Source organism: Etheostoma spectabile, chromosome 4, assembly GCF_008692095.1.
Source record: "Etheostoma spectabile isolate EspeVRDwgs_2016 chromosome 4, UIUC_Espe_1.0, whole genome shotgun sequence".
Lineage (NCBI taxonomy): Eukaryota > Metazoa > Chordata > Actinopteri > Perciformes > Percidae > Etheostoma > Etheostoma spectabile.
Window position 1 is genome coordinate 25093501 of NC_045736.1, and position 25971 is coordinate 25119471.

General features: G+C 43.4%; 1 protein-coding gene across 9 annotated transcripts in view; it reads right to left on the reverse strand.

The window, feature by feature from the left end:
• Window positions 1-278: 278 nt before the first annotated feature.
• The window catches only part of magi1b (membrane associated guanylate kinase, WW and PDZ domain containing 1b), a 143745-nt gene continuing 118052 nt past the window's right edge, over window positions 279-25971 (reverse strand). For 3 of the 9 annotated variants that reach the window (XM_032514816.1, XM_032514814.1, XM_032514819.1), the window contains 12 exons: window positions 23836-23867; window positions 23328-23372; window positions 20259-20505; window positions 17073-17164; window positions 16166-16358; window positions 13964-14335; window positions 11941-12144; window positions 8566-8659; window positions 8195-8282; window positions 7081-7224; window positions 5107-5245; window positions 279-2312 (listed from right to left, as the gene is read on the reverse strand). In XM_032514816.1, coding sequence (XP_032370707.1) covers window positions 1114-2312; window positions 5107-5245; window positions 7081-7224; window positions 8195-8282; window positions 8566-8659; window positions 11941-12144; window positions 13964-14335; window positions 16166-16358; window positions 17073-17164; window positions 20259-20505; window positions 23328-23372; window positions 23836-23867 — 2849 coding nt within the window. In that variant the 3' untranslated portion in view covers window positions 279-1113. Of the gene's footprint in view, window positions 2313-3381; window positions 3462-3591; window positions 5246-7080; window positions 7225-8194; window positions 8283-8565; window positions 8660-11940; window positions 12145-13963; window positions 14336-16165; window positions 16359-17072; window positions 17165-20258; window positions 20506-23327; window positions 23373-23835; window positions 23868-25971 lie in introns of those variants that run through there. The other 6 variants (XM_032514820.1, XM_032514815.1, XM_032514817.1 and 3 more) reach the window with 6 other exon arrangements.

Consider the following 25971-nt stretch of genomic DNA (forward strand, 5'->3'; position numbering starts at 1 on the left):
CTTCAAAGACTTTAAACACTCTCTCTCTCTCTAGGCCTGAGATAACAATGTCAGCCTCCCCACTCTCTTGTTTGCCCAGATAATGAGAGCTCAGTACTCTCCAGACTCTCTGATACTTTTTTCTACCTGCCACCCAATATCTGCCTTGCTATGACACTTAAACTCAATGTTTGCATTGATGAACCTATTGTAAAACTGAACTTTAATGACTTTAATCCCAAAATGATTCTAATGGCTGTGACAACCAAAGAGACCGAACCAAAACAACCACACACTTGTTTATTCGTTGAATATATTATTTTTATTTTAACATAATCATCAGCATCATAGTTTAACTTTTAATGTTCCCTTCATTCATTTAAAATGATCACCTCTGAATGTACACATACTGCAAACTGTCAAAAATATACAAACAAATGCAGGCTTGTGCTATAGTCTGGTCAAATGTCTAAAAAACGGTGGCACTGGGGGGAGAGTGAAAGTGAGAGAGAGAGAGAGAGAGAGAGAGAGAGAGAGAGAGAGAGAGAGAGAGAGACAGAGATTGAGAGAGAGAATGAGAGAGAGAGAAAGAGAGAGAGAGACAGACAGAGAGACATTGAAACCGGTAAGACATGCACAGCATCATTGTGAGCACCGGTTACAGTGATCCAGGTGCGTGGTACTTCCATGGGATCCTCGTGGAAAAGTACATACATTTCATCATCTGACAGTGCGGCACAAAATGCCCGTCACATATCAAATCAAAAGCAAAATGTTGCTTGTTAATGGAACTGTTAGGCACATCATTGTTTTTTATGGTTTTATATTTTCTGGAAAAGTCTGAGTTACTGTAAATGTAGAATGCTTAACCAAAAACAAGAACCAAAAAAAAGAGGAAAAAAATAACATACGAATTAAAAAAAGGAAGAAAACAGCTTTCAAAAGTCATTTTGGAATCACTGTCTTGTTAGAAACTCAACATTGTTACATCATGTGTGTGTGCATGAGTGTATATGTGTTGTCTGGTGTGTGTATCTGCGTGTGTGGTTGCATTTCTGTAGAACCAAGTGGTAATGAGAGTGAGTACTTGAGGTGTTTGTGGGTAGTGGCTGTGATTGGCTGACAGCTGTCCATTCAGATGCTCAGGTCTCTGGGGCTGTCCTTGTAGGTCCTCTTGGGCTCAGGGAGGGCAGATGAGCGACTGGTGTTGCTCTTGAGCGTGCTGTAGTACTCTCTCACCTTAGCCGCTACAAAGGTGTCATCATCCTCTTCGTCCTCCGAGTCGTCCCTTCTGAAACTCCTTAATGGGGAGATGTCTCGTCCCAGGCTGCGAGCTCGGTATTGCAGCTCGGGGGTACTGCCTCGGCTGGCGTAGCGCCCATCCCTCTCCGTCCTCTCAGGTGAGCGCCCCCTCAGCAGCGAGCTGTACCTCTTGTAGCCTAAATCTGAGTCGGGGGTGCGCACTCTGGGCAAGGTGTTGTCCCTGAAGGCGTCTCTCTGGCCACGGGATGCCACATCCATTAGCAGTCTGTCCCCCCTGTAGGCTTTATCCATGGAGGAGGCTCTCAAAAGCAGGCTGTCCTCCCCGTACAGGCGCTCCTCCCTGCGCAGCGGTGGTAGCGTGGCCTCTCTGTTCAGGCGGTCCAGGGCTGGGGGCTCGCGGAGGACGCTGTCCTCAAGAGGGAAGCTGAATTCAGAAGTCTTGCGTGGCTCCTTCAATACAGCATTGCCCCCGTTGGGCTTCTCGTTGCTGCGGCCCTGTCTCTCTGGGGAGGCGTACCGGCGGTAGGGCTCTGATGAATGGGCGTGGCGTCTGGCGGGGGAGTGGTGCCGAGAGCGGTGGGGGGACCTATGGCGGTGTGGCGAGCGGTATGGAGAGCGGGGGCGGCGGCGTGGGGAGGAGTGGCGACCTTTGCGTCTGTCCGGGGAGCGGCCATTGCGGTGTCCCCCGTGGCGGCTATCCAGGGTGTTTTCTGCACTGCGCGAACGGCCCTGCCCCTTGTTAGGTGAACGGTGGCGGCTACGGTGGTGCCCGCTAGAATGGTGGCGGTGGCCGTCACTTCCTCTGACAGCCTTCTCCGTGGACTTCTTCCCCCTGTGTCTTCCCGTGCTGGTTCTCTTGTTGGGGGAGCGGTGGCGGTGGTTGGAATGGTGGTGCTTGCCAGTGCCGGTAGAGTGGCGGGTCGGCTCCTTCTTGCTCCGGGATGGTTGTTGGGGTTCCGGTGGGTAGTTTGATTCCGATGGCGTGTTGGTTGGGGGCAGGGTCCTCACTTCCGCAGCGTTTTGTAACCCTGAGGCTGGGTTGGCTGGGCTGATGTCGTTGGGGCTGCCGTCTGTAACAAAATGCGACATACAGACGAGGGCAAGGGGATCAAACATGCATCTCGAGTCAAAAATCTCCTATCTGCTTTCACATTAACCATGCGGAATCACTCAGACATGAAGCTGAGAACATTTCCAATGGAAGCCATTCTGATGGTAATGCCAGCAAGGATGGCTAGTTGTTAGATGGCACAGCAAAAGCCAATGAGTCAAACAGTAGTGTAGCTTACACGTGAGAATAAAAGGCAGTGACACAAAGGCAGCCAGTGCTTGAAGAGACTTGTTACCCGCAACAAACCTGTTCCCAGGTCTACCTGGAGTCTCCTCTCTGACGCAGAATGGGACTTGGCTGGTCAGCCAGCAGGACTGGAGGCTGGTTGGTCAATGTGCTGCATGTAGATGATGCTGCTTGACTGAACGGATTAGCCATGCTCTTTCATGCACATTCATGATGCCCTAAAAACTTAGATGTTTACAGCAAATAAAATGCTCAAGATGAGATCTAAAAACTATTGCTATACCGGATGTGCAGTTTAATCAAACGAAAATAATTAAATGTTATGCACGGTTTTACATAAATCGCTCGTTTGGGACATTTATCCGGTTATTCTTACTAAATCTTCACACACGCAGCCACCAGAGCGCTTTGTTTATCAGTTTCTTAAACTTTACAGTTATTCTACCCAGTTCTACTTGTAAATACGTCTTCAGGTCTACATTTAACTGCAGGAATACAACTACAGCAGAAAACTTGCAATAACGAGGATGTTCTGTGATAGTCTAAAGTAGTCTGACTATCTAAACAAATGAACAAGAACAAACTAACACTCTGCATTTCACCTTGGGACGTGTTACCCAAAGGTTAAATGCAACTGGGGCAGACATATGCATCAAGTGTCTGTAACAGCGGCTACCGCAGCGACGGTGCTGGCAATGTATTTTGGGCGGGTGGATTTGTATGTATGGGGTAGAGCATGGGCATGGGTGAGTTGAGGCCACACCACACAGAGATCAGGATGGCGAAAGAGCGAGACAGAGGAAGTGGGAGGAAGAGCCAGACAGGGGAGGACAGTTACAAACCGTGGTCTGATTTTGGAGGACAGAGGCCTCCCCCATCTTGTCATTTCTCATACATGCAGTGAGATGGGGAACGGCCATCCCTGAAGGAAGACCAGAGCCCAGGACAATACAGGAAGAAGGGAAGATACAAAACAAAAAAACAGAAAAAAGAGAAGAGCACAGGGTTTAGATTGCTTGAAACCAACTTGAAGGAAGAAAAGGAGAATTAAATGTGTTGATTTTTTTAATGAAAAAAAAGTGTTTATTTGATCATTGAGTCATTCAGAATAAAAAGACAGTCCAGGAAATTACCCAAACCCTTCAGTGGAACCCATCAGTTACAGAGAAAAGTCTTGGAACCAAGCGCGCACACACCCAGACACACTAACCCACACACACCTAAACGTGGACACAGAAGCAGCAGAAAACCCAAACCCCCAAAATAAAGACAGTGAGACTAACACCCACAACAATAGCATATGAAGCAGTTTTACATTGCTGACAGAAATGAGAAAGAAAAAAAAAACTAGGCAAGAGGTTGTGCCAACTAAAAAGTTTGAGTAATGATCCATAACATACAAGTTCACATGATGTCATATTGGTGCAGGTTAACGGCACATTCTTAGCGCAAAAAAAATTACATTGACAACCTTCAAAGACTCCACTCAAAAGAAAAGTAACAAAAAGAAAACATTGATGGTGACTCGTGACTATCAATCAAAACTGGTCAATACGATTAAAAAAAAAAGGAACGTTCCATAAATATTATGGAAAATAGACACAAAAAAAAATCCAATTTACACTTTTGACAAGTTCATGCAGCAATAGACTTTTATCCATTAATATGTGGCTTTGATCATGGCTCTGTACACGGAACAAAAATACTTGTAAAAATGCCTCTATTCTTTTCATTACTGTACAAAACGTCTATATAATTGGAGCGACTCTTTTTCTTTTTGAATGGGGATGGGTGGAGTTCCTATTGTCACAGCTTTTCAATTACATTAACAGTGGGTGCAAATAAAATCCATGGATTAGTGAGTAATGTCAAGCACAGTATAGTGAGATTTTCCTCTTTGAAATGGCAAAAAAGCATCAGACTGCCTTTTCTTTTCAATACAGTTCTCACTTAAAACCCTTAAGAGTTCAGTAGCTTACATTCACCTTCAATAAATATCATAAATATGCCTGTGTCACGTCCTAACCAAAGCTGTGAGATGTCCCATTTTATCATGTGATGCATTGGATCAAGTTTTCCTTTCCTCTAAACGCTAAATTAGTGTTTAATGAGGAATTTAAGGACTCACAGGAAACACTGGTTGGTCACTACTCTACACTACAAACCCTGTAAACAGCTTCTGCACTGAAATCAGACCCACCACCATTCTGTGAAGTCCCAGCAGAGTTTTTTTGCTCAGTGGCCAGAAGGTGAAAAGTGACAGCGGGATGACATGGAAATTGAGAGCAAGTGACAGCAGGAGGGGGCAACAGCACCCAGAGGAGCAACCTCCAACCCTGCTCCCCCCCAAAAAAAATCCCAAAGCCCAGTAGTGACCTCCACCAGAAAGAGACACAAGACCAACCAACCCCTTGCCCCTCCCTGGTGGGTTTGTCCCAGGGATGGGTGTAGGGTCCTGGGAGGGTAATATAGTTCTTTCCCCTTCAACCCACCACCGTCCACTAGGTGTCCCCTGGCTCAGGGCGTGAAGATGGGGGAGAAGGGAATGTTTTCGTAGATTGACCCACCATATTCAGGCACAGAGCCATCACCCCTCTTCAGCACCAGATGGACACGCCGGCCTCCACTCTTGATGAGCTCGATGGCTCGTGCATGCTTCATGCCCTTGGTGCTCTCGCCGTTGATCTCCAAGATTTCATCGCCGACCTACGGAAAGGTAGAAGACCATGAAGAAAATGGAGAGAGGGAGGAAGCAAAAGGTGGGAGGCAGAGAAGAGTGACAGAGTGACAGGTGAAGATGGAGGGGAGAGGAGGTAAATCACAGGGGGAAAGGAGACGTGACAAAAGCCAGAAGAAGGAGAGGAGACAGCAGAGAAAGGCAGAATGCAGAAAACAAGTGACAGTGGGGAAGAAGAGGAAAGATGAGAGGCATAAAATTTCAAAGGGACACGATGACAGCAGAAGGGAAGGAAAGGGAGGACAGATTGAGGAGAAGTTACATATCAAATCTTCCAAATGGTAAACCACACAACAGCAAAAAAAAAAAAAAATCTAAGTCAACAGTTTCCAGAGAGGGCAAATTGAGTCAAAAAGTAGCAACTGTGACACAGAGAGGAAAACGAGAGAAAGAGAGAGGGGAAAAATCTGAGCCAGAAAAACACTTTTTGCTTCTTTGCCTCCACGCCTCAAGTTATCTGACAGTGCTGTCTGCGTCGAGGGAATTCTTCTCTGGCAGAATATGGACCTCTCTCACTGACACCTCTCTCTGCCTCACTGAGCTGCTACTATTAATAGCTCTGCTAATAAGGTGTAAAAACACAAATGTATATTTATTTATATATGCATGTCCAAATGTGCTAATACATGCACACTCACACACTTCCTAACTGTAGTGTATTAATATTTACCAAAAAACTCAGCATATGTCTCACATGCAAACACAGGCGAGAATCACTTAACCCCACAATGTATTATTCAATCAAGCAGCCTAGGGGAACTGCTACTGACTTAAGCAATTAATCAAATTAAAGGTTAAACATGACAGTTTTATGACAGCTTCTGTAGCATGTATGAATGCCACTTTATGAGCTAGTAGAGAAACGCGGATTAATTCAAATGTACATATTCTGTGCACAGGTATGCTCTATGACTCTGCAATGTTTGCCTTGTGTTTTGATATTGCATTCACACAATAAACTTCTTATGTGCTCAAGCCTGGAGGCCCTCGTGTTTGTATTCATATATGGATTATGTACATTATGCACAAGCAATTATATTGATAGATAATATTATTCCGATGGCTGATAAGTCTGGGAGGCAGCATCATCAGCCCCCTTGCTAATCAACAGTCAACAGGCTTAGACTGCACCTGGAAATAGGGAATTACCATATCCGAATCAGCACACAACATCTAGTAGTCAAAGTCTAGTCACGTTTGAGACAAGTTGTGTCAGTGTAGAAATGTGCAGCACCATCTATACCCCATCTTTCCAATTTTGGTCTTTTATTTTTATTATTGGTTCAGAAATCTCTCCAACTTCTTAAGTTAAATAGACCATTTATTGTCCCATTCAAACTGTTACCATTTATAGTGGTGACTAGCAAGTACTACCCTGATCAAGAAATCCCACATGTATGTTCCTCGCACAAAAAGTAACAAGACATCAGATCAAAGCTACATGACAGGATGCTGAAACTACCAAAAATATAGCAAAATGAACTAAAACAGAGAACTTTCCATTTTTGTGTCATGAGCCAAAAACAGTCCAAATGGACAATGCAGCCCAGGGGATCTTTCGGGTGGATCCAAAGAATGCTTTAAGCTTAATATTTCTTTTCAATGTATATCATTTGGAAAAACCTTTATTTAATAAAGTAAGTTCCATTGAGACTAAGGTCTCATTTTCCTGCCTTTTACGCTCTAGTATGGGTTAGGGTTACTGAGACTGTCATTTTCTATGTGTCTAAATGGGGCTGTATATTTAGAAAAACAGTTGATGATGTTTTGGTGTGTGAATGCTGTTGGTATACGGTGCCCGTACCCTCATCTTTCCGTTGCGGACGGCCGCTCCGTCCTCAGCTAGCCTCAACACGTACAGATCCATGTTGTATTCTCTGCCTCCCCGCAGGCTGAAGCCAAAGCCTTTGTTGTCTCGGTCCAGGTCTACTGAGTAGAACTCAGAATCCTGATGCAGACACAGACCACACACATGGAAAGAGAGGGAGGAAAACACATTTGTATCAAGGTTTATGATTAAGATTGGAAAGAGAGAGAGAGAGAGAGAGAGAGAGAGAGAGAGAGAGAGAGAGAGAGAGAGAGGGGGTGTGTGTGTCTCCTTTGAAGTGGGATTCTATTTCAGGAGCATGGGACAAATGCCACCTTCAGGAAAGTCACACCTATTAGGTGTGCCAGACACTGTGTGTGTGTGTGTGTGTGTGTGTGTGTGTGTGTGTGTGTGTGTGTGTGTGTGTGTGTGTGTGTGTGTGTGTGTGTGTGTGTGTGTGTGTGTGTGTGTGTGTGCATGCATATGCACTGCTGTAAGGATTCTGAATTATTGATGCTTTGGGCTCTGGGTGGACAAAGAGAGAGGGCAAAGATAGAAAAAGAGAGCAAGAGAAAGAGAGAGAGAGAGAGAGAGAGAGAGAGAGAGACAGAGACAGAGACAGAGAGAGAGCGCGTGTGTGACCGGGCACCACAAGGACAGGCAGACAGCCACAACAGATCCTGTCTTCACGCCGTCCTAATCTCCTCTGCTAAGGGATCAATGCTATCTGTGCAAGCCATCTCCACACCACCAGATTAATTCAGCAGTGAACACAGTGGGCTGAGGGGTTACTTTGAAAGCAAACAGGCTTTTCTTAATGCGGGGACTCCTGATAACGCCAGCAGGTGGATGATAAAGGAATAATAAATAAATAAAAATGCACTTTGCTTGTCCTTGGGAAGGTGGGTGGGTAGACTGGCATAAAGGGACAGAGGAGTAATAGGTGCTAGAACAGCTTGATGGATGTGTGAAAAGACAAATGCGGACATGGTTAGCAAGTTGACTGGATGGAGCGTTGATTGCTGGGCTGTTTGATGAAGACAGGAAATGGACAGATGCATGAGTGAAGCGACAGGTGAATGGATGACTTAAATGGAGTGGCCTTTCTTACCTGAGCTGAGACTTGTGTAGGGGGTTGGGGAGGAGGGCCTTGTGGTGCTTTAAATTCAAACGATTCCTGTTTTGGTTTGGTGTTGTTCCTGGGGCAGAAAGATAGCAGCCAAATATTATACATTAAAGAATAACATATGTATAATAGGCAGTTCATAATAAATGTACTCTGCATATTGATGACACTGTCTGAAACTGTCTTTTTAGGGACATGATTTGGTTTGACTTATTAGGAATTTTAAAGGACAACACCTCAAATGAGCACTTAAAAGCACTACAAACAAAAAAACTTATTTCCAAAGAGGTCCTCGATGGGAACAACAACTTTATTTGTTTTGAACAAACCCCTCAATATCCCAGTGTGCCCCTTACCTAGCCTCAGGTGCAGCCTGTTGCTGAGGTGTGTGAGTGGTGGTTATAGTGGCGATCTTCTCCGCATTGGTCAACAAAGATGCATTTGATGACTCTGAGGAGGGTGAGAGAAGGCAGGTTATTGCTTTTCATGTCAGTCATTTGTCGCACAGTCCAAAAAACTTTTCTCACCCATGCACATTTAAAAAAAAAAATAAAAAAAAAAAACTTTTGCTACATTGAGTACATTCTTCTGACATTTGTCTTTTGCATATAGCTTCTAATTTAATATGTTATAATTTCTATAAAAGAGCTGTGTGGTGGACTTATATCCATATTTCACATGTGGAACATTTAATTTTTTCGTGTTTACATTGGCTACAAACATTAGCTGACCTACAGGGAGCACCAGCAGCACCAGCAGCCTCCAGGCTTTCTCCACCACTTAGCCAACATCCGGGACACCGGAATAACCCAGCGCTTCACATTTGCGCTATCAATCATTTTGTCGTGCTGCTTGTAAAATTGTGTTTCTTTTCCAAAACGCGCACAATACATCTCACTGTGGACCGAAACTCCTCCTGTCTGCCTCTGAATTGTCAAACAGGAAACACGCAACCTTGCAGCCTCTCTGGAAATAAAAAGCTGGTTAATCTGTCTTTTATCTTAACACTCGTTCAATCATTTTGTGTTATCAATGAATCAAGCTGGGCTCTAACGACAAAAACACCATCATTACATTGCTCTTGCCACATACAGAAATCTCTCTTCTCCTTAACAACCTTATCTTTCTTGGCTATGTACAGGTATTAGGGCTGGGCAATATATCAATATTATATTGATATTGTGATATGAAACTAGATATTGTCTTAGATTCTGGAGAACGCGAAATCATATTATAAGTGTTGTCTTTTTCTGGATTTGAAGGCTGCAGTAAGAGTAAAGAGATGTAGTTTTCTGAGCTTAGCAGACTGCTCCAGCTGTTCTATTATTTGCCTTTACATACTTTGACATGATATCAACATTTTTGATGATTATTTATCAAAAATCTCATTGTGTAAATAATATTTTGTTAAAGCAACAATTGTCAATCCTACAATACCGTTGCAATATAAACATCACGGTATTTAGTCAAGAATATTGTGATATTTGAGTTTCAGTTATCCTTTATTTGAATACAACTCTCCACTCTCTTCTTAGTCCCCTAATCGCTATTCGTCTCACGGTCTGTTCCTTTCTCATCTATTCATGAATTCCTCCACCTCCACCTCCACCAGTCCCCTTAGTCCCCATTGGCTTAACTCTTCAATTGCCCAGCTTCCCCTGAGGTAAAGTCAACCAGGCGAGCTGCAGCGTGGGCGGGACAAGCGTTATTTCAGACTACGTTTAGGAGAACTTTCTGGTTCTGGGTGTACGCAAGTGAGTGTTGAATCTTTCGGCCCAGTCCTTAGCTTAAGGTCCGCGCTGCAGCCACGGAAATTTCTGGCTGCAACAATCTCACATATTTTCTGTTGCTCATTTTTCACTGTCAAACCCTCAGATTTGTCCCCATAAACTCTATTCGCCCCTCTGTCTGCTCATCTGCATAACCCACTCCTTCCGTTCTGCTGCGCTCTCCATTTATCTCCCCACTCAAACTGTTTTCTGTCTGGAAATTAAATTGAATAAGCTCCGTTTCTCCCTGTCTTTCCATTCTGCTCGTGACCCACTGCCTCTTTTCTCCTCCCTGGCTTAAAAACATTCACGGCGCAAAGAAAAAGCAGTGAACTGTTTCTGTAATTTGTCTCTGGCCCTGGCAATTTGCCCTTTCGCCCTGAATGGATCAAGTTAGGAAAGAGAGCAAGTAAATTCAGAATGAGAAATTCAGGAGAGGGAAAGAAAAGGAGGAGCGGACCGGGAAAGAAAGGGAGAATAAATAAGTGTGGTGAGAGGGCTGTACTACACAATATACTCCAGGTTTTGCAAAACAATCAAAAGAAAGGCACATCATATCAACTCAGGCCCGTCTGTCTCCCTTTTTGTACACAATAGGAAGCAATGACGTGTGCTTGGCCTGCGCCTCTTGTCTATACTGCAGAGACATAAGCTTTGATGAAGGCATTAGCGGTTTGTGCGTGCATTACTGTGCACCAGCAGGAACGGTTCCTGTTTTCCAAAAGTATTGAGCATCAGTCACTACAACACTATGTCTGTGCTCCCAAGCAGGGAATAGAGAATCTCAATGGAGAGGAGCTGAACCTGATTTCATCTGGGAAGAACCTCTTGTATTTATGTAAGATTGTTTAGACATGATTGATCGAGACAAAAATAGGAATGCTCAGTCATTCACAGCTTAGAAACACAAGCCACAATCTTTTCCTGTCACTCTCTCTGTCTCCATGTCAGACTGTGTCTGTTTGTTTGACACATGCACATAAACCAGAACTTTGCGATAAAGCATATCCAGTTATTTCTCTCTGACGCCTTCTCTCTTGCTCTCCGTGTCTTCTTGGCAGAGCAATTTTGGCTCACTGTTCTCATCAAGTGTTCTACAAGAAAAAAAAAGTCTTCATCTATTAAGAAGTGAGCTGGAAAGCAACGAGCAGCGGACAAATAGCTCTGGTTATCTCTCCCGTCTGTCACCTCAGTGAAACCACCACCATATGAGCCAAATATCCCTGAACCCACTACCTGAGCTGACTTTATAAAATGTGAGGCTTTTTTCTTTTAATTTGCAGCATTTGTGAAGCAGGCCAGGGGGAACTGTCAGCACAAAGCAGCGAGAGCTCTCAGCTTCACCGCACAACACAATGTGCACAAACCTTTCCTTAAAGCCAATTTAACAAAAAACGCACATATACAGAGGAGGTTCTGAATTTCCCTCTCTCTATGTATCATGGCATTTTAAAAGTGCGACATGCCAAAGGGATAAGCGCAAGGGCTGGGAAAAATATCCCAAATATCCCCAAAGAAGCAATTCTGTCAACACTGCAGGGAAAGTGATGAAATCCTGCTCCTCAAATATATCCATAATAATACTATCAATAGTTGAAGATTGTATTGTCTGAGTGCCATTAATGTACAGTACAGGCCAAAAGTTTGGTCACACCTTCTCATTCAATTCATATTTTCGTAATCGTACAGTACGATTGAGCAAAGCCACTTGCAAAAACTTGCACTTCTACTTAGACAACCTTCATGAACAAGCTTGCTCAATGGTTTGGCAAAATATTTTGGCTCAAGGCTACCGACTGAATGTGTGAGTTGACAATATCCCCCACTGTTCTAAGCACCTTTTAGAACACTGAGGTTGCACTGGCAACAGTTTTTCAAGGGAATAGAGATTGGTAAAAAAAAAACTCAGAAATGATAATCTATTTTGTAGAGTGGAGTCCTTAACTGTCACTCTCTACTCACCGTCTCCAGGAATGATGCGTAGTGTGACGGTGTTCCCGGCCTCCTTGATGAGGTTGACGATGTCGGAGTGGGACTTGTTGGTGATGGAGCAACCGTTCACAGCTAGGATGCGGTCGCCAACTTTCAGCTTCCCGCAGCGGTCTGCTGGGCTCCCTTCAATGATGCGCCCTATTTTGTGGGGCATGGCCACACATGCATTGCCAGCTATAATCACCATTTTCATGTTGTGATGTGTAATTAAGTGTATGTGTGTGTGAGAGTTTAAAGTGATGTTGGATTGTGTTTGAAAAGAAGGGAAAGGAATGGGAAAGGAGCAGAAAAAGAAGATCAGAAGGTTAAGGGTTAAATCCCCGCCAACAGCCAGAAAACAGCCGAGCCACAGTAACTAAGAGAAGCTGATCAGAAAAGCGAGCAAGCATTGGTATAGAAAGTCAAATGTGTGCTCTGCAAAGAAATCACTGCAGCTGTTATACTGTAGTTCTCGAGCCTTTTACTGTAAGGTTTTTTTTTCTCCAATCAATGATTGGAAAAACTAATCTACCAAAGTGTTCATCCTCCCTACACCCTTTCTGTCTTATCCTCCTGTTCCACGTAGAGCTACTCCGGCACCACATTTCTAAAATGGGTATCATTATTATATTTGCATGAGAGTCTCTCGGCAGTAGAAAGCTAATAATAAAAAACCTGTGTTGTTGTCTGCATCCCAAACACCTGCACCCGCAGAAAGGTGGAGAAGACAAACATACATCAGAGCTGACATCACACTACCCTAAGGTCTCTCTCTTTCTCTTCCCCCCTTTCTCTATGTCTGCAGCCTGACTGCAGTGTAAAGGAGCATACAATCACTCCTTCCTTTCTTTTTCATTATTATTTACCTTTCCCTTCAACTGCATTCCTCCCTTTTATTCCACTACAAACTTGTCTAACACTGACCTCTTCCTATCTTTTCAACTGAATCTAGCTGTAAAATATTAAGCGGAAAGTAGGTGATGGAGGGACAGAGAAAAAGAGAGACAGAGGTTCCTGTGGCATTTCGAAACAAAATAAAGTGCTTCTCCAAATACTAACAGTATGTGTGGCCTGGCATTATGTAGCCAATGGGTTTCCATTAGATTTTGCATGTCAGGTCAAATCAAATGAAGTGTTTCTGCTGGCCCATGCTTTCTACTCTGGCCTGTGAAAATGAGCTTTGCCACTTTGTGAGCCAACCTGGAAAGCTAAGCATTTTGCAGCCTTTTCAGTCCACCCACATCGACAGAGATAAGAGCACAGAGAAGAGGGGAATGCCATAGTGGTTTAGGCAGGAAGCCATGGCAGTAGGGTAAAGAGTGCACTGCATAGAAAAGACACTACTAGTTTGTATAAACGGAAAGTAGAATCAATTTGACCAGCTTTATATTTCCACAATACAATGATTCCTCTATCAGCCATGTGATGCAAAATAACTTAAACAATGTAGACAAGGTGATAATGAGTCTGTGCATTATATATTGTAAAATAAATACACATTATTCACACTGAACATTTGCCCTATTTATCCTGCTTGCAGTACTCATTCTCATTAAGTTGTCATGCTTTTAGTGCCATCCTGCTCTGCAGAAGCCATTTATGTTGAGCTGAATAATACAAATGCCTTATGTAAGACCTACTTCACTTGTGATCAATTATGAAAGCCTTGTATGAGTGTAGCAGCAGCTGCAGGCGGAGAAAGGGTTTCAGTGTCTTAGTTTGACAGGCTCAGACAAAAATGAGAAAGTAGAACCAGTTCTTTGAAGAGAGTTGGTATTGATCTGGTTGGACTGTAAATAGCCAGAATCTGTGCTGGTTGTCAGGCTATTTAGTGTTCAATGACTTTATGGTTGATACAAAGGCAGCCCATAAAGAAGATAAGAAGATAAAAGGCCCCGGTGATGAATAAAGTGTGTTTCATGTTTAGCTGAGTAGAACTGATTTCTGTATAATCAACAATTGTGTGTGACGATATTTAGTTACACTCCAAACAGAAAGGTGTGACAGGTCTTACCGAAAGTGGTGCCAGCTTCAGGCCGTGACACCGAAGAGACAATAACAAAACCGAATCCTTCGTTCTCGCCGCGGCGGATCTCTACGTCATAGGGCTGCAAGGCGGAGGGGGCGTTGGAGATGACGTTGGGGGGCTGAGAGGAGGTGGTGGCGACTGCCACAGCGACAACAGCGTTACCGCTGCCTCCCGCCCCTCCACCCCCTCCCCCGCTGCCGATGCCGGAGGTGGAGCCGCTGCCAGAGCTCACAGTATTTAGGGAGTTCTGGCTGCCCTGTGGGGTGCGCTTCCCCATCTCCTCCATTAAGCTGGGCGCCTGGGTGCTGCTGTGGTGGGAGGACGCCGGCGATGGGGGCACGTCTCCCTCTGCTTTAACTACAGATGGCAGAGTAGGATAAGATGAGAAAGATTAACATAAACAGAGAGGGGTGACAAAGGAAATGGTGTGAAGAACAATAGAGCGGAAAGATTTATGGAAAAAATGAAGAGAAACAATTTGTTGACAGCGAGGTGAGGCAGAAGAGATTGAGGAGATGACACAAGAGTGTTTGAGAAGATAATGAAGACAAACAGATTAGTATTAGATCAGACATTGTTATAAAATAAGTTCCGGAGATAATTGAACAGAAAAACGTAGACTGTTGCATAATAGGGCAAGATATGACAACACAGCAAAATGTTGCATCATGTGTGCGATCTGAAAAAGATTGTAAATAAACACAGACAGTTTTCTCTCTTAATACAGCTAGTTCATGCTGATATGATAAAAGACAAGCTGGCAAGACACCTTGGGGAGAAGAGCCTCTCCAACAATCTGTCCTCTGATCTGTTGTGAACAAAAGATGAACTAAAGTCGTTGTATCTAGACATTTCATTCCACATTTCATTTCCTGTGCAGCTTCTCACAGGAGGCGCCTCATATTCTGGACGCTCTGAGGCAGACGGGGAGCAGCAATGCACTAATGTATGTCTGCTGACAGCAGGCCGAAGGTTGACCACCCTCTCCATCATATTTATGGGCTTTCTTTATCGCCTTCTGAAGAGCAGTGTGGAGCTGAGCAAAGCTGTGAAATGGCAGTGATTGGGGGGGTTAGCGTTAGCGGGTGAGCGCTACCAACCAATACACATCTAGACTAATACAGAGGAAGGCAACCACTGCACATAATAGGCAGGTTCCCGGGCCCCTGATGGAATTCTAATAAAAAAGGAGCCCTTGGCAATGTGACGTACACATAGTGCCTTTCATGCCGATTAGGGCTGCAACGATACACCAAACCCATGATTCGGTTGGTATCACAGATAGTTATACTCAGTAAACCTGATACAATTTTTTTTCTGCCACATTGCATCATTTTGTCATTGATTACATCCCACTTTGCAACGCAGCAATACAACAGAGACATTATTTATTGATATGGATTGATTCAATATCGATCGATCCAACACCCCAGATTCTTTTGTAATTTAAAATAATGTTTCCAAAATCTTTTCCGTGGTTCCTCAACTCGTAACAGGGTGAACAGCACTTCTGCATTCGCTTTCGACAGGTAGCTAATGCTAATAACTGGATTATAACGCAAGCTACTTCTTGGTGGGTACCATAAGATTCCGACATTGTTCAAAACGCTGTTATTTTTAGTATGACTGTTTCAACCACGATTAACAACTCTGGGCTAACCCACAAATTCATCAGTAACGTTAACTGTATAGGTGACTGCCAGCTAGCACACTCATGTCTGTTAGCGTTACTGGTGTTCATGCCGAAAATCTCCCCCCTGCCGAACATCTAGATACTTATGTCACAATACGATATTATTGCGATTTTAAACATATTGCAATATTCTCCAACATATTGCAATCAAATTTTTCCCAATTTCAAATTATGTCCAAAGGAAACTTTGTCAACATCTGTTATCTTAAAAGATACATTTCTCTGTTTTTTTAAACTCACTTCAAGTTTATTTCTGCAAAATGGGATTTTCTAGTAGACAAACTGACCAACACATATGTAATAAAAGATAGCTACTTGGCGTCTGTGTATCGATACAGTATTGCCATGGAAAGTATTGTGATACTATGCTAAGTATTGTGATACTATGATCAATACTATGATCCCTCAGTGAGTGATTGAAACATTGACTTTTGAACCTCTCAGCAGGTCTCTAACAAGCTAGGCTGCTGATCTTTATCCCTCTTCCTTCTTACCGGTGTAGTTGGTTTTGCGTCGCACAGTGAGGTTGACGTGGCCCTGCTTGGCAGCCTGTTGCATCAGTTGTACCACAAGTTGGTGGGACTTGCCCACCACTGCTGTGCCGTCCACGCAAACCAGTTCATCCCCGGACCGCAGGCGTCCGTCCTCGTCTGCTGCACCATACTTCACTATGTGGCCAATGTAGATCTGAAACACAAACAAAATAGATAAAGGACACTTGTGAGACTGTGCTCACAAATCTAGATCATGTACAGATAGGCAAAGACTGCCAAAAGAGCAATATATTTTTAGATTTTACACGGAAGGAGTTCAAACAATGCTTTAACTGAGACAAAAAATGAAGAAAGATATACAGTATGTACATGCATTAAATAAGAATTCTAAGAGTTCCCAACTTTTACAGCAGGCATGAAGTTGGCATGCAGTTCAGGTCTGCTACAATTTAAACAGCACTATTATGTCTTTCTTCTTTTTCCAAGCCTGCTACTGTAGTCACCCCAGCTCCAAAGTAAATCATTATTTCTTTTACTTCAAAAAACGCAGTGCAGGCCAGTGAACAAGAACAAAAAACTTTGCCTCTTTAAGAAAGACATGGTGTGTGTACGAGATGGGTGGTTTCTTTTAAAATTGGCCAGATCAAAGTGATACTGTGTTGTAGAAATCACTGACAGATAAATAGAAAACCACAAGTGGTAAAAAAAAAAAAAATCTATAGATGCTGCTCAGACTAGTGCTGGGAATGTAGCGTCCATTTTATTATTCAGGTTACTGAATCTTGTCACTTGCATGATAGTAGAAACTTCACACACAAATTCAAATTCACAAAAAAATTGAGGACATTGAAAAGCTAACAAGAGAGAATCAGCTGTGAGAGATAGAAAGCGTGTGAGAGAGACTCACCGGCTCTCCTGGCTCGTTGCCTCCTAGGATCCTGAAGCCAAAACCTGTGTCTTTCCTCCACAGAAAAATGTCCTGCTCCTGGAAGTCTGGAACTGTAAAATTAACAGAGCACAATTAACATTTCTGCATTAATATCAACAGCCAGCCCAGGGGACTGCATGTGCCTGCACCAGAACAAGAAGAGCTCAGCCCTACCATAACTCCCTCAATATCACCCTATTCAGTCAAAATACCATAGTTGAGCTTTGTCATAGAGGACTGCAGAGAGGGGTATGACCATAATGGATGCACCCTTTGTTCTAAAGCAATCAGACCCCTCGCGTGCATATGTCAAAAAATTCATCCCACAATTGTTCCAAGTTTTGTCACTAAGATAGCACTTTTGCACAAACAATCTGTCTGGAGGCTTTGGGACAGGAACAAACATCTGATCGTCAAAAGATAAAAAAGATCTATTTTGGGTATAGAGCTTAAATAAACTATCAAAAGCCAGACAGGCTGCCAAAACAATTCAGAGCACCTTCATTCATTGGTCCCATAATTAGAAATGAACAGGCTGAATTTCCCCTCTGAAGTCTGAAATAGCATAGTTTTCTTTTTTATTTAAGCTTTTTTTACAACATTTTCAGTGACGTTTCCACGGCCTGGATATTTCTATACCAATGGACTGCACTGTTTCTTTTATGAGGTGATGTGTGACATGCAACTCTATTTCTACTCTTCCCTATGTTGGAGAGCACTTCCCACCCAACAGAGGTGCTAATACAGGCTGGACTACGCCATATATTATTTAGTATAGCTAGTTCACAGCCCACTCCCATCCACAAGAGACAGAAATGTGTGTGTATTAGTCAAAGAAGGGTACTGTGTTATAAAAGAGGCATTGCACTGCAAAGAATGACAGCTCATGGTTCATGTAACAGTGGAGATGGAGGGAGCCTCAGGGGGGCTACTGGGTGCCAGTAGATAGATGGAGCGAATGTGTACATGTGTGTCCTCACCTTGGTGTACACATGAGCTTCTTTGCTTTAAGTGAGTGTATACTTATTCACATATTCATGTTATGTGCATGCATTTGTATGGTCACAGCTGTGTTTTACAGGTTGACAAACATGCACCTCTGAGTAAACTCCCAGGGAGATTTCCTTTTGCTTCAACATAGGCCACTGCTGCCAAGGCCACTGAAGCCACAAAAAGGCGGCAGGGTGGCAGAAGGCATAAACAGCCTGTGCCCAATCTGTTCCATCAGTCAACAGCTAAAATCCCTGCCATCCCTTCCAATCTGTCCCAGTGTAACTGTGGAGGAACTAGGAGAGTTAGAGGGTTAACTGTCGCAATCTGCACCTGTATTCGGCGGGGTCACACCCTGCTTCTGTTGATTAATAGATCCATAAGTGATCCCCGCAGTGAGGCAACTGGGCATGAATTGATCGATATTTTACAAAGATAGACAGACCTGTGAAAAGCTATGAGCGAGGACGGCACATAACAAGCACGGATGGTTTAAACAGGGAAGGAATTAAACTAGGAACATGTCAAAACCAGACACTAGTAAAAATGAAGGCCAATAAAGGACAGGTGATCTTCTCTGACCCCAACTTTTTAGAGCAGGTAAATGCTGTGTGAGTTTTGGGGTGGATTTATTTCTGCAAATGGAAATCATTCACCACATGGTGTGTTTAAAGACCTTGATCCCAGCAGAACTTTTCATTACAGCAAATGATGCGTAGATAAATGCCTTTGCCGCAGCTGAGTCTTGAGCCCTATAGGGTGCACACAGCAGGATTTTAGAATGAGAACTCAATGTGGCGTGATTTACACCTGCTGCTCCAGGTCAGCTGTCCTCCCTGTCATTTCCTCTTTCCTCCCCTCTACTTTTCTATACGTCAGAAATCCTTGATCTCCCAAAGCTCACCTTTCTCTTGTCCTAATATTTCCCTTTCATGTCCCACTTCTGTCCGTTCTCTCTTTGTTACCCTTTGTGCTCTTCTTGCAGTCCTTCCATTTGCACTGAGTAAACTGGCTTAGGCAATTTAGAAAACCCCTGTCAAGACTCCTTCACCTTAGGACAGGTATGTAGACACATCTCCCCCTTAGTCTTGGTTTCTTTCACTCTCCATCACTATTCTTTGTTTCCTTTTTAAATCGAACTATTGTCCTCTCAGCCCTTCACGGCAGCTTGCCAATTGGCATCTGCACTACTAACCTATGCTCAGCCCTTCTCTTCACATTCTTTTCCATAGGCATCTAAATAATGAAAATCCTTGATAAGTGGTGCCTGGGAAAGTGATTAGATGTTCACAGGCCTTACAGACTCTGTTTTCTCTTTTACTCTCTCTTTTTTTTTTTTTACTTGACAGTCGATCTGAGGGTTATTCTTTTTAATTGGAGCTATCCCTTTGCTTTGGCAAGCTAGAGAAAAAGGAGGGACGTATGCAATCCACTGAAATCTACTCCACTATTGCTGCTAATTATACGCCCATGTGTCTCTTAAGGGAAGTTTAGTGTAAAAGGGTGTCAATGGCGGCAGTGTCGACAATTGGAACAAAGTGGAACCTACAGTAGCTTCTAAACATCTGGACAAAGAACATGTGGGGAACCACTGCTTCTAATGCAGGTTGGAAATCAATAACTATATTAAATAAATACATATTTTCACTTACTTAATTGAATACATGCAAGAGTTAAATGGGAAGATTGTTACCTTTTAATGTCTATATGCTAAATATTACAATAAAACCAGCAGGCGAGCTAGCTTAGCACAAAGACAAGGGGTTAACGGCTAGCCTACCTCTGTCTAAAGGAAAAGTAATCTGCCTACCAGCCTTAAAGCAAAATCTTACAAATTAACATAAGATATCTTGTTTGTTTAATCTGCACACAAACGGAAATGTGAAAATAAAAAATGCTGAACTACTCATTCAATTTCACATTTAAAAAACTACAATTTATATGATTTAGTTGACTTTGATGTCTATTCGAGAATGCTATTTCCATCCTTAGTTAAATGTAAATATAAGTACATATATGCGAATATAAACCAGTTACTTACATACACAAGACTTATCTCTTATCCCAAATCTTGCTCCAAAACGTGCAGTACCATTTAAACACACCAAGGGCCTCCACCGAGCCAACAGCCCCATGCAGCCCTCATCCAACCGCCACCAAAATGTATATACTTACGCCTACTTTCATACATGCTCCTGGACTGGGCCCAGATCTTAAAGGGGTCCGGTTTTCTTTGGATGGTCCCGTCTGCTGGGGAGTCCTGGGGCGGCAGGCCTGGCAGGGGCTGAGAGGGGGGTGGGGGAGCGATGCTCTCACTGAGAGGGGGTGCCAGGGACGTGTGCACGGGAGAGTCTGTGTGGGTGCTCCGGTGGCTGGAAACGCTATGCTGGGAGCTGCTCTGACTGTCCTTTCTCGACAATTGCTGTTGGAGAAGCAGATCAATGTCATAGCTGTAGTTTGTTTGTTTATAGTCTTGTGTCTTTTTTAGTTATATACATATGTGCGCCTTTATGTGTGTGACATGTAAGTTATGGTTCTAATGGTTGATAATGGTTCTGTAATGTAATATATTTTATGTGATGTTTTTGCCTGTTATGTTTAATTTATTGGGCAATAAAGACAGATTTTGGTTAACAAAGACTTTTTCTGAACATCAATGACATTCAAAACGGTGATAAGTGAAACAGATGTCCAACACACCATTCAGTGTGTATACACATGTGTATTGCAAACTAACGTACGTACTACAAAGATAAGAACATCTGCCTCTGCACCACCAAAGTGAACATAAAATAACTATAAAATATATAAATTTATATGAAACTGTTGTCAAAACCCACGCAATCGACATAGACACACTTGCAGACGTAATACTGTATTGTGATGTAACCAAGTGGTGTCCCATTTCATAGGGGGATGTTTTCACCCCTAGCCCTTACCACTTGGTTTCAAGGGCCAAGGGCTAGGGGTAAGATGGAGAAATGAGTTTCAGCCTAAAAAGATAAACAATTGCAATGTGAACATTGTCAACATGGCTTGTGTTGCTACTGTATTCAACAAAGAAAAATAAATCTGTTTTATTCAGATAATTATTTTAGCATACAAAGGGAGAAAATAAAAACTCAATGGCTCCTCATGATTTCGTCATTCTGCTGTGAGAAACAACTGTGGCTCAATTTACAAGGGTACATTGCCTATTCCTTTTGTTAAACAGAGTGAAATGTATTCAAAAGGAACTGCATCCCCTGCTGTATATGGAAATATATTCACAGTGAATAAAGCACTTGTGAGGTTTGAAACAAAGGGGGGATTTTACTGGTGAAGCCAGAAACGTAAAACTCTTCATAAATTGCCACTGGCCCCTTAATAACATGGGCACTTAAGCACCTGCTGGAGTATTCGAAGGGAGCGGTGCTTAAGCATGGTAGATCACGCACAATCCTGAGCTCAAGTACAAGTACGCTGCGAAGTACAAGTAAAAATCCTTCCCATGACCCTTGTCACAAATACCTTTCTTTACAGTCCCATCTTCCCAATTACTCTGAAGATTTCAAAAAGAAACTGGCAAAGTGAAAGGTATGAGAAAGAAGCTATTTTCAGACAATAAGATTAAATGACAACAGTTCAGTCTGTTTACATCATGTGACCTCCCAGTACTTCGGATGCGGTGGACAAAAATACACCAGGAAAGGGCTGAGGCAAGCGTCTCATCTGTTCTCAAATATCAAAGTGTTTGGCCTTCAAAGTGCAGCCATGTCTTCAATAAATCCACTCATTACTCCTTGAATCAGCCCCATACACCTCTGCAATTCATGTTTATATTCATCACCCTTGTTAAACATAAAAGAAGCTTGATACTTTAGCAGATATTAAGTCAGAGCCGTGGATCCAGGTGGAATCCTTACTCTACCAGCGTTATGAGTATAACTTCTCTGGGTTGTGTGGAAAAGTAAAAATAAATGGATTTATATAATTAGTCACAAATACAGGCCTTGTTTGGTGCAAAAGTCACACCTTAGGACTGTCTACAAATTATGGTTTGGTTATTCCATCAAACGAAATGGTGCCTCCATGTGGCAGCATTTTCTTAAGTTTCTCTCTCAGCTTGATGTATACAAAGTCCAAATCCCATTTCCCTATCAAATGAAAACAAATCTCTTGTTCTTGATGGATCTATTCAAGTTGACCTTCTGCAGTCATTGTGTTCTTCCTCTGTCCTCTGGGACTGGTCTAATACATTGGTTTCTGCTGCTCCAATAACTTATTAAGGAGACAGAAAATGGGAAGGAGGGAGGTGGGGCTGGGGCAACGAAAACAAATCCTTGCTGCTTCCTCAGACTCAGCTCAGTCCTTTTTTTGCCATCAGCGGGCCATACGTAGGTTCAGTGCATTGAAACATCACAGCAATAGCAATCATCTTTAGTGTGTTTTGTTGAACCCAACCAGCCTAATACAACCAAACATTATGTTAAAACATCCTACATAAACACCAGGGGTGTCGCGATTCTCCAAACCTTCAATTTGATTTGACTATTGATTTTAAGGTCACAATCCTATTCTTGAATTAAACATGTTTTTTTCCAGCAGTGATGACAATGGCCCAATATAAGCCACTAGATGGCAGAAGGGTAAATTACAGGAAGTTTTTCAAAATTAACGAAGTGCAATTGAAAGAACCACTAGTTTAACGAGATGCACTGGAACGCACCATGGAGTCCCCTCAGCGCCTACATGCTACCTTCATTGTTTGTTTACATAACTCACTCATGGGGAAGGGAAACTATTGCCTCACTGTGACTTCAGTCAAGCAGGAGGATTTTTCAGTTCTGTTGTTTCACGGGCTATAGTGTCTAAAAACGAACAGCTGCAGGCTACTTATAAGTGTACCCTGTGTCTTTAGCTGCATGCTAGCAGCCAGTAAGCTCCGCTGTGTCTGTTTTTTTTCCTTTTGACGTACACAAGTAAGCGGGGGTGAAGAGAAAAAAAAATACTTGTCAATCAAGCCTCTATATTTTGAGAGTCAAAATCAAAAGCTCATTTAAATCCATTTTTCAATTTAAAATCAAAATTGCGACACCCCTAATAAACACTATAATCATCCTCAACATATCACCTCTATTATCTGCTATAATAAAGCTATACCATCACCATTATTATCTAACAAATGACATATTCAGCACCAATAAGCCTACCACTATACCTCATTCCCCAAAACCTTCACCCCAACTAAACAACATCACATACCCTCCTAGTGTAATCTCTGTATGGAGGAGACTGCTCAAAACCATCCTGCAAAACAAAATTGACAAACACATGTTTAGTCAGACACAGTCAATCGGGTCCCTTCATTAATGCAGCAGATATCACAGGATCAAGCCGACTTTCAGCTGTGTTCCTACATTCAACTCTCACACTGCAAGCTTAGCACCCAGCGCGATGCGGTCATCAGTGTGTTAGCAACCCAGCTCACGCTGTGCATCAAAGCCCCTCATCCAAGCCCCCTCCAGAGAGGTGGGGGTGCTGATGTTTAGCTAGAGGGATCCACCCCCGCAAAGCACAGCATCCGATGTCGACCAAACAGACCCACAACACCAGCACAAGTTACACCTTACAGAGCAGAGTTAAAGATGAGGTAGAGAGGAGAGGTGGTGAAATCAAGCCAAATATCCTTACGACAGATACACCATGTAGATAGAGGACAGAAGAGGGATGGATGGGAGAGGACAGACATAGAAAAAAAACAACTACTTACCAGTTTTGGGCTCTTCTTTGCAGGTGCCACACCTGTGAAGCCAGAAAAAAAGAAAAAAAAAGGAGGTTACCAATGTAGTTTTACTATGTCGTCCATGTTCAGAAAAAAGGAGAAAGCAAAAAAAAAAAAAAATAATAAAAAGAAGAAGTAAGGAACAACAAAAGGTAATGCAGACTCCGAAACAGTGTCACAACAGTGCTCATCTAGCCCTCGTCTCCTTCTCCCTCCTTTCCTCTCATTCCCTGCTAGGTTCCTTTGCTTGCCCATCCGCGGCTGGCGTTTGAGGAGGAAGGGAGGGGAGGGGGGGCAGGCAGCGCGATCTATCTGCATCATTGCCGCGGCCAGCGCTTGACTTGACTGGTGCAGCGGAAGAGTGGGGCCAGCCCCAAGGGCTAAAACAGCGCTTGCAAGAGCCTGGCTACCCGACGGTGGAGAACGCATGTGAGTGAGTGTGTGTTTGAGGGAGGAAAGTGAGAGTTAAGAGAAAAGGACAGAAACCTGGAGAGCAACTAAGCCAGAGAATAAAGAGAGAGGAGTAGAGAGGAAAAGAGCGAGCTGTGCTCTGGAGTTCCTGGCCGTAGCATTACCCATGGAGAAGGAGTCCAAGATACTGAACATTAAATTATAGGCAACCGTCAGTTCCCCTCTTACTGAGACCATCTTCCTGAGTCCGCTGAGCGCCGCGCTCCGCTGTCGAAGGCTCCAGCATCTATAGGCAGTTGTAGCGTCCTCCCGTCTCTCCCTTTCCTGCTGTCTTTTCCTTTTTTTCCCTTTCCCTCTCTCTCTCTCTCTCTCACCTCACTGCACACTGTCCTCCCTCCCTTTTCTTCCCTCAGCATCACCACACACCCTCCCTCAATCCTTCTCTCTCCCCTCCATCTCAGTCTCTCTCCCACCCCCACATGCTGGTAAACATCCACGCAGCTGCATACACACACAACAACACAAGGGCATCAGGCGGCTTCGTGCGGTGCTACCCAACACAAATCGAAGTGTGCTTAAGGTATGACAGACGGGTAGCTGCTTGAGTGAGCAGTGACCAGAAATATCACTGCAGAAATATCATTATCGCTGAGAAGCACATAAAGAAAGACTGACGGATGACTAAAATGCTAACACAGCCTGGATCTAGCCAGGGAAAATTGCTCCTTATGCACATCACTGCCCTCTCCCCCTCCCTCAATACCTCCCTCCCTCGACTCTGCATGAAATAAACAGTTGTGTGAAGTTATGGAAATGAGAAGGGGAGAAGGAATGCATGAAACAAGGAGAAAATGCAATATTCACGTTGTGAGTTTTTACCTCTATAATATTAAAAATAAAACAATGAGTGGAGTACGAACCACACACACTTCTGACAACAGGGGTGTGTAACACAAGTAAAGCATGAGTGCGACCGGGCAGCGTCTGATCTAAGAAAATGGGCCAGTTTTGTGTGTCAATCCTTTAGGGAAACAGAGAGGATCACACACACACACACACACACACACACACACACACACACACACACACACACAACACACACACACACACACACACACCACACACACACACACACACACACACACACACCACACACAACACACACACACACACACACACACACCACACCAACACCTTCATCTCATCTGGGTTTATTCACAACCGACAGCTCCAACTGTGTTTTGTTTGCAGCCTTTTTCTTCTCTCCATCCTCTCCCTCCCCCATCATCCTTCCCATCATCCTTGCCCTCTCCCCTGTTCACCCCTTGTTTCAATCAATAGGAATCATTCATTCAGGAGCACATAACAATCCCCTAAATCAGACACGGACGCAGATGCACACTGTAAATCCCAAGGTATTTTCTCTGGGCTAAGCATGCTGTCAGTCAAAGTGTCAGGCTGGCCTTTGATTATCCTTCATCTATCAACTACAACTGATCTGCTGCTGCTGTCCGTCAATGTCTCTCAGCACGCTCTCTCTCAAAGCATTTTGATCAGACACACTGATAAACAGAACAGACACACCCATGAAAGCAAGAAACAGACAAAAGGGCAATTCTGGTCTTGGCAATGCACTGTACTTTTTGAAATGTGACCTTGGACTTTATATTTACTGTAAAAGCAATATTACTAATTGAGATATTCATTTTAAAG